This window comes from Perca fluviatilis, chromosome 1 (genome assembly GCF_010015445.1).
Source record: "Perca fluviatilis chromosome 1, GENO_Pfluv_1.0, whole genome shotgun sequence".
Classification (NCBI taxonomy): Eukaryota; Metazoa; Chordata; class Actinopteri; order Perciformes; family Percidae; genus Perca; species Perca fluviatilis.
The window spans coordinates 25,574,531-25,583,893 of record NC_053112.1 but is presented as its reverse complement, the minus strand read 5'-3'; the positions used below and the strand labels follow the sequence as shown (position 1 = coordinate 25,583,893).

At 37.9% G+C, this 9,363-nt stretch overlaps 1 protein-coding gene across 2 annotated transcripts; it reads left to right on the top strand.

Annotated features, from left to right (window-relative positions):
• The first annotated feature begins 2,215 nt into the window (after nt 1-2,215).
• LOC120568214 lies at nt 2,216-7,115 on the top strand. 2 transcript variants are annotated; one of them, XM_039815686.1, is made up of 5 exons: nt 2,216-2,365; nt 4,425-4,799; nt 6,315-6,458; nt 6,607-6,656; nt 6,741-7,115. In XM_039815686.1, exons 2-5 carry the CDS (start codon nt 4,463-4,465, stop codon nt 6,858-6,860), a joined length of 651 nt encoding a protein of 216 aa, XP_039671620.1. In that variant the 5' UTR covers nt 2,216-2,365; nt 4,425-4,462; the 3' UTR covers nt 6,861-7,115. The 2 variants fall into 2 exon arrangements, with proteins under 2 accessions (XP_039671620.1, XP_039671548.1); XM_039815614.1 differs by lacking the exon at nt 2,216-2,365 and adding an exon at nt 4,133-4,271.
• Nucleotides 7,116-9,363: the final 2,248 nt, after the last annotated feature.

Sequence of the window (9,363 nt, the reverse complement as noted above, 5' to 3'; positions counted from 1 at the left end):
GCCCAGTTTAGTTCATTTTAATCAGCATCATCTAATAAGTCCTCAGGCGCTGCTCTGTCACACAGCATTTGTGTTTAACAGTCTCCTTAGAGTTCAAGTCTAATTTTTTGGAAAAGTTTACTCTGCATGATTACTTTAAAATGACTAAGTCAAGGAAAACACAACATTTCATATATCAATTAAATATCTGCATATTACTTTAGCCTTAAATATTATTGTGCCAACACTGTGATCATATTGGGGCAGAGGTGAAGTTATAGTAAAAGGCTTGATCTAGCTTCTAGGACTGAAGAGCTACAATTACCTTGAAAGGTCTACTTTACTTTAAAAGATGCACAAAACAAGACAAATAATTTGGGCATTGTGTTTTAGAGTGGAAAAGGGAAGAGACATTGTTAGGTTTGAACTGATCCATTTATTTTTTTCACCATCCTTTATTGCAGGGAGACCAGCTGTAAGCAAAAGTCAACTGCCAAGTTAGGAAGTAAGCTGCCAAATCCACTGCTTTGGACTTGGCAGCTTTGGTTTTCAGGTCTATTAAATTATTTTGGTATGTTTTCATACAGACTTTTGATAGAACTGCAACATTTTGACAGTGTGAATCCATATACCCAGTTGTCTATTATGTTAACACAGAGCCTCATTCATTTGTGTCTGGAGTGTGGCCAATAGTGTCATCTGTGTGTCCCAGTTTTGTGAGGCCTCAATGTTTGGTCAGCGGACGTATTTGAATCAAAGCCACTAATGTAGATCACTAGACCAGAGTAGACTCTATAAATGATGCGATGGTGGGGTTGTTGATTTAGAATTAAGTCAATCAAAACCAATTTCTATGAAGGCAAAGAGGGTAACCATACCTGCCTGATACAAAAGGTTGGCACTGTAAGGAAGAATCCATAATCAGAGCACAACACATATTGTACATGCTGCACCTTTATTGGCTGTTTATACTGTATACTACTAAATGATTTTGCCAAATCTCCAGGAAGTTCTTGTATCACACTGGTCAGGGTGGATAGATGAGCATACAAAACACAGGACCAGTTCTTGTGGTGAAGGTCCCAGGTTTGGTTAGATTTTAGTTTAGGCTATAAAAACACTTTGGTTATGGAAAGATTGTAGTTTTAGTTAAATACTGAAAAAGAATAAAATTAAAGTACCATTTCTGTCGCCACGTTTCATCTTGCCTTATGGTTACATTGCTGTTAGGGATGCACTAGTCTATATCCACGACGTTCCACTTCCAGGATTGCTCCAGTGCAGCCGGAAAATTCTGCCGGATGCATGTCTTTTGCCGATGTCCATTTACATCAGCTTTCTTTGTGTTGGTATTTTAAACTCCGGTGGATTTATGAGGACTATGGGTAACTGCTCTTCAGATCTCTACATGGTAAATTGAGACAGCTAGCTAGACTATCTGTCCAATCTGAGTTTTCTGTTGCACACCTAAAACAACTTTTGAACAGACACGTTCCACCAAAACAAGTTCCTTCCCAAGGCTATTTTGCAGAGCTTAGCGCCGCCCATGATGATTGTGATTGGTTTAAAGAAATGGCAATAAACCAGAGCATGTTTTTCTCCCATCCCGGAATGCTGTGTGGACTAGCCAGATCCTCCTCCGCAGCGCTGGGGAGGAAGGTCTGGCAATGCAAGACTAGGTATGCACCGATACCACTTTTTTCAAATACGAGTAATACAAGTACTTATATTTGGATACTCGCCGATATCGAGTACTGATTCGAGAATTTAATAATACCAACAAATCTAAGCTGTATTTAAGTACCATGCCTTTTTCTTTACAAAGCTCAGTGCCTGTAGGCTGGACATTTCCCTGAGCTAGTGTCAATAAAATGATTCATATAATTCCTGATATAAAAATACTTACTAAAAAATAATTAATGCAAAGTATGATGACGTCATTTGCGTGCATATTAATTAGGCATGTGGATTTACTGCACCAGCTGAGAGTATGGTTTGTTTACCCAGCAGCTAAGTTCATAAAATGTGACCAAATTTAAAGACTTGTGTCAAACTATATTTAAGTTAGACTACAAACAGAGTTTGCGGGGTGGAGAGGCTGTATGCAGACAGAGCAGATTGAAATATCGCTTTCTTCACGTTTATGCCTGTTAAGCTGTTGAGAGAAATTGGGCTGACACTGCTACTTTAAATATCAGTGGTGATGCTTGTCTTACAACAGGCTGCAGAAGTTCTTTTTCACGAAGTCATGCAGCTTTGCTACATGGTTTCTGTGATGTGGTGACGGCTGGGAATCTCATACCTCGGCTCCAGTACACTGAGAAGACATCGAAATCCAGAATTATCAATGACTGACAATGGCTGGTCGTCAAGTGCAATGTATTGGGTAAGAGCCTCTGTTATTTTTACAGCTAAACATCTCCAAACAGCTGCACTGGAAAAACTCACTTTTACGTTAAAGGGTAAATATCTCGTCTTTGACAATATGTGGAGATCTTTTATGGTGTTATTAGAGGGGAGGAAAGCATTGGAGGCATGCTCTCCGTGTATGTCAACCATCAACAAATGAGTATTGCCATGTATTTAGTATACGTCTGTTTGTCTTTGCTTAGATTTATTTGAAGTGCTTTTCTCTTCGGGATAACTTTGGGATAAGTTAACTTTTGGACCACCGTTGATTCTTAAGCATGACTTATGTTGACTTACTGTGCCAAATATCGCATGTCACAGCCCTGTCATGTTTGTTTATTGTATTGAAGATGAGCCTTACTGTGACAGTTCTGATTTGCACCTGTATTATTTGTTGTAGTGTAATTATTTTCTGAAAATTAATAAACACACTTGTTGAAAAAAAAAACTCCAAACAGCTAGCATTGCTTCTCTTCTGCCGCTTACCTGCTCGACAGAGAAGTTAATGTCACCTTTTGAACAAAGACCAGTTTACTCGCCAAACAGTTGGGTATTCTAAGGCCAGCCTCTGACCGCTGATAGCCAATCATAGTTTACAAAAATGGGGTAGCACCAATTAGATTTCAGGTTTGGCCCAGGCTACTCCCTGGACACACACCTGCTTTAACCTGGATATTGTCCACTCAAACTTTGGAATGGAGGTAAAAGCCTCAAGTGACATTTTCTCATTGTAGATCTCAAATGAAAAAAAACTGATTCGGTCCTTCCAAAAAAGAGATTATTACATCCCCAATTAATTTCAGAAGTGGATTGAAAAATCAATAATGAATTATTTATTCTCTTACCACAGCAGACACAGAAATACATCTATCTACCTTCATCAATATGGTCAGGTTTTGTTCTCATTCAGACACCACACCTCTGAGTCATATTGAACATCTTATGTGGTGAGTAAAACAACGGAGCATCAATGGCTGCAAAGCATCACACCATGAAGTGTGGACATCAATACAGGCATTTGTAGACACATACAGTACACAGGCACCCACTGTATCAGTATTAATACACTCTGTTTCTGCCCCAGTGACAAGACGTGTGCTCGGTGGATACCCCCATAAAGCTTTGACACTTCATTGTTTCAATCTCACCTCATCAGGTAGATATCCTCTGAGGTGATATGTGAAACTGTGGAAGTGTAGACAAACATAAGTTTTAATATTGTTGGGGTTGGACACATCAAATTTCCAAAATAACAACTTTTGTCATTTTCGGGCATTTTCTGAAACGACCGATGATGTCGTTATACTTGGGAGGAAAGTCTCTCGAAAAGAGCTTGTGGTTGAGGTTGAGTTTGGCAGATCTGAAAATGCAAAGTCATTTTTTTAGGAAGAGCCATACACTGTAGGTTGTTTTGGTAGGCATTGATAATTGACTAATTTTAATATGATGACATGCTGGAACTGAAAGCTACTGCCCACTAAAGACTCTACAAATGCATTTTATCCCATAAGTTTGCCTTATTGGAGCATTGTCACCTTCTGGTACTATACTATACAAAGGCACTCTACTCAATTATCGCTAGGCTGAAATCTACCATGTAAATGGTAACACCTCAGTTAGATGCTGGGGTGTAGTGAGGTTTATCTTATTGTATATGATCACGGAGGAAACATCAAAGCCCAGAATACCACATATCTTTACACCAATAGAAAACAACCACAGAAGAAAATGTTCCACTTGACTGGCCAATCACTGCTTATTCTTTCTTTAATGGAAAAGTCTGCGCAGGGCATGATATCTGTAAGTGAGATCTGTTTCGCTGTCTTTAACTCGATCATCATCACACATGGACGGGCTGCATATTTTTCTGGTCGTTTTCTTAGGTAATTTTTTTAATACAAATATTGGATGATTTAATTACAATTGTTAGGTTCCATTTTTCAGAATAATTTATACCAACATTCTCATTACTTTTGTGTGAACTCCTGTAACACTGGGCACATGTCCAACTGTTTTTACGATTGTTTTTATTTCAGGAGTTGTTTCTTGCAGTCATGATTTAGTTTCTGGATCCATGTTGAAGGTGAGAGTCAAACCAGGAGACAACATCACTCTCTACTGTGACTGCAACATATCATCTGGAGTATACATAGTGTGGAACAGGAAATGCTCTCATGAGAATCAGCCTTCTCTTATCCTTGTAGTAGATCAAGATTTATTTAAGGATCCTCATTTCCAATTTGTGAGAAACTTTTCTTCTAACTCCTATGACCTGCTGATCACAAACATCACTGATTCTGATGAGGGCCTCTACTACTGTGGAACTAAGCAGTCAAGAGTGGAGGATAAAGAATACATTACTCAAAAATATGTTTACAGATATGGCAACGTCACAACAAGGATCCTATTGGGTAAGTATGTTGGCCTGACTTGTCTTTGTGTGACTGCAGTGAATGTAATTATTTGACTAAATGATCATCATCAGTGTTGAGAGTAAGAAAAAGATACAAAAGTAGCGCAATTTCAGTAATATTGTACCTGTTACAATCTCAGTAATGCGAGTAACAATGGAATTTAACCCCGAATTTGAGTGGTGTTTTGTTAAGAATTCACCAACACCACGAAACATTTCGCCACCAGAGAAAAATCCGTTAGTAAAAGAGTAACGCTGTGTTGAAGTGAGGTGCTGTCCCGTCACAGTTCCTGTGGTCAGAGCCAGAAACTAGAGACAGTATGGACAACATCTGTGTCCCAACAGGTAATGGTACATCAGCACGGACAGCAGTCTGTCCGAGCAACTGACAGCTTTAAACATGTTGGGAATAATGTTTAGGCTTGCTACACGTAAATATTACCATTACATTTTATCAGTGGTGGAAATAACTATACCGTACCTACTTTTAATTGAGTATATCCATTTTCTCTTACTTTATACTTCTACTCCACTACAATTCAGAGTCAAGTATTATACGTTTTATTTTGCAGATTCAGATTATAATACAAAATCTTATGAATATGTATTAAATTGGATAAAGATGAGAATTTGTTGATCCCGTAGTGAAATTCACACGCTTCCTGCCATGTCATACTTCCGCAGTTATTTTGGTGAAAGTAACTCAATAGTAGTGTAAAGCATTACAATTCAGAGACATTAATATTGTAATATAACTAATCACTCTCAAATGACAGTAACTAGTAATCTATAATGCATTACATTTTGGAAGTAACTTGCCCAACATTGATCATCATTCAGTAGCGAAATGTGCCCAGATATTGTGCACTTATATACATTTTTAAAAAGGTGAACCATCATGAAGTCTAGAGCACCATAAAATAGCACTTATACAACATATACTGTATGTGAAGATTATATCCTTCAACAACCTTCAATCTGGATTTAAATAGTGCAAAAATTGTTTTTTTACAGATAATTCTTGTAAGTGCACCCAAGTTTCCCATAAGTATTTGTATGCATAGTGAGTTTTGGGATGATTTTACATTTAAAATCTGAGGCTCAAACAAGGTTAAAGGTTGCACATTGCACTTAATGTTGAAATGAGCTCAAAGTCTGATAAAAATAGACATTATTCAAATGAGAATGGATATTTCTTTAAAAGGCAATTCTGATTTCTGGCTAAAGTTAAAAAAGTCTACCAACAGGGTCAGCACTGCACATGGGTCTTGGCAGAACAAATAGTAACAATACAGTATAAAAAAAAACTTTTGAGTTCCCCACAAACTCCACTGAATTCTATTTAAATCCAACAGTATTTTTATTCTAGAAACTATCTGAGGGTCCTGGTTCCTGTGGTCATGGAACAACTATTTCACTTATGTCCACATACAACTTTGATCAGGAAAATAAACAATTTTGGTGAGATCAGAGTTTAATGAAGCTAATCGACTTTGTTTTGTTTTGGATTCAGACTCCTGTGTGCCTCAGCATGACACTCCACTCATGCAAGACTGTGGTGTGTGCTGGACGCTGCTGTTCTCTCTGTGTCCAGCTTTCGCTGTTCTCTCCTCTCTCCTCTCAGGTTTTCTGGTTTATCACCTCTGTCGGAAAAAAGGTAACTACTGTATATCTCACAAATATCCATAATACATGATATGAAATTAATTTCAACCACAAAGAAACCTGGATTAAGGTCTCCTCTTTGGATCTGTGTTTGAGTTTGGGTGTACCATGCTTTAGTGATGCTGTATTGATTTCTGCAGCTAAAGAACCTGAAGCTGATCAGCAAAGACCTCAAACAAGAATGAATCAGGTAGGTGTAACGGTAGAATATAATGAATGACGACATTAAATCAGTACACGATCATGATTCTAAACAACAAATGTCAAATTTTAGGATGAAGATGTGTGTTATGCTGCAGTGGAAATCCGTCAAGCGTCACAGAGATCAAAGAAGAAGAAAACCCAGAGTTCTGACTTCTGCACATATTCTGCCATCAATACATCTAGGATGTAGAGAGCCTAAAGAACAGAAAAGAACAAACATTATAAATTGTATAATAATTATTGTTTGTAAGTGATCAATGCTACTTCACCAATAGACCATATATTATATATACCTAAAATAGAAGTATTTAAAAGCTCTGTACCGTGAGCTAGCGATAGAGCGGAAGTTACTGGTTGTATTTAGCCGCTACAGAGCTCAGAGACGCCGGCTACCAGCAGCAGTTGTTTAGCTGCCAATAGGTGACTGTGAGCCGGCTACAGGCACCGCCAGATGCCAGTCCTTTCAGGGGCCATGGTAGTTGAGTTTAGCCAGAAAAAGTGAGCGTCATGCAGTTTAAAGTTTGAGAAAAAGATCAGGTTTGGATTAAGACATTCCCAATGAACGAACAAGCGTTTCCTGAGTGAAAGCATAAATACGTGTTTTGGCATGGCTGGCCGAGTGGCACTATATCCATGGTATTGAAAGAGGTAATTAATTCTTGCATGTTTTGTTTTGTTGTGCCTTATCGAACCCACCCTGCTTTTTTTACAAATCGCAAATTTCTAATTTTCTTATAATAAATAAAATAAAACTCCAGACGGAAAACCTACTTGTTGTCGTTGATTACAATTCAGCTTCACTTTTGTGATTCAAATCAATCTTTAACATTTAATAATGGTCGTGATGTTGGCTTGTCTGTAACAAGACATGATTGCTGTTTTCAGACAATTTCCTGTTTCTAAGTTAGCCATCAGCCCCTACATACCCTTCACCAGTACAGATTTATATAACTCAAAGTATTTATGTTGAAGCTCATTCTGATAGAAAAAATAAAATATATTTTAAGGACAAATCATACAAAAGCCAAGATGGCTATAGTTTAATTTTCTTACTTTGCTTATTTATTTAAAGGATGGCCCAGTCACAGTTTACAAGAAGTTACAAGACAACACAGAGGTGTCAGTAAAGCCTCGTGTAGCACCTTGTAGTCAGTAAAGCTCACAGGAAACTCACAGGAACAAACAGCCCCTCATACGGCTGCAGAGCTCAACGTGACGACAGACTGACGCTGCAGATTAGTGTACAGCTTCACTGTCCACAGTTGTCTGTGTATGTTGAGAATACAGATAATTCTTCAAATAGATACAAGCACACACAAACCAACAACACCAACGATTCATTAACTGTATAAATGGCTATGGAGTTTTGACAACAGTTTATTTCAGAGACTTAATATTTGTATATCTGGGAGCATTTAAAACCAGGGTAGGGTAAAATGCTGATTTTATAATCTATGTTAGCCACACCAGCTCCAGGTGAAACTGTGGTGACCTCTAGTGGAGATGTTAAGTAATAAACCAATAAGACGACTGGATGAGGTTTGACCCCAAGCTGTCCTGAACAGCCTCGCGATCAATGTGCCATCTTGATTCTACATTTATTCACTATAGCTGTTGCAACTTTACATCATCATAAACACATTTCTCAACAGTGGACGGTCCAATACTGCAAATAAAATTAAGACCTTAAAAGCAGTATTATTTTACACCTACTGTAATGTGACAAAACCCCAAACATTATACCTTACTGATATTTTAGTTTGTCAGTTTTGTACTACTGTAAGTATCATGCAGACACTTTAACAGACCATGTCTCCATTGACATAACAGTGACTATACATTGACAATTTACTCAATTCCAACAATTTCACACTCACTGTTTTTGATTGTTTCACATTGGATTATCCGTACTGTTAGTGGCATTTACCACAGTGTATAGAAATTCATTCATAAAAAAATATTCACACTGACTGAATTTCCTGGCTCATTATTTCATTCTTCACAGAGGAAACGTGTGTTTTATTTCCTTCCACAACTTAAAAAAAGTTAAAAATTCCTTACATATACACATTGCCATCTAGATCTAAACCTGTTTGTTGTTGTTGTTGATTACAATTTAGCTTCAGGTTCACATTTGTGATTGAAATCGATATGTAACATTTCAGAATGGTGGTGATGATTGTGTCTCTGTAACAACACGCAAAAGTGTTTTTTTCAGACAATTTCCTGTTTGTATTTCAAGTTAGCCATCAGCCCCCACATACCCTTCACGAGTGATCCGATACAATTCCAGGTAAGCTTTACAGGAAACCCACAGTGACATAACAGCCCCTCATACAACTGCAAAGCTTAACACGCAGACAGACAGCAGCTGCAGACTAGTGGCCTGCTGAAGGTGTTGTTAAGTTAGATGTTATTTATGTCTAACTACAGTCAAGCCAAAGCTCTGCAGCCACCTGAGCTACATTTAGACGTACTGTTTATTTCTGAATCTATGTCATATAAGTGACCACATCCTTACTTTGTGAAATCAAATGAGGTCTGTTCTGGTTGCACTGTGTGTGAGTGTAGCCTACTTAGTTTGCAAGACAGATGCAGAGTGTGGTTTCATACTCAGATATGGTCAGTGGAGTTATATTCAATATATGATGTTCATCTGCATCCTGATGTCTGAATAATATATTGTGTCATTT

Excerpts from the sequence above, each read along its gene's own strand:
- LOC120568214 (XM_039815614.1), top strand. The coding sequence starts at position 4,235 with ATGGACGGGCTGCATATTTTTCTGGTCGTTTTCTTAG. Across the intron at positions 4,272-4,424 it reads TTTTCTGGTCGTTTTCTTAG|GAGTTGTTTCTTGCAGTCAT; the intron begins GTAATTTTTTTA and ends TTTTTATTTCAG. Across the intron at positions 6,657-6,740 it reads CTCAAACAAGAATGAATCAG|GATGAAGATGTGTGTTATGC; the intron begins GTAGGTGTAACG and ends GTCAAATTTTAG.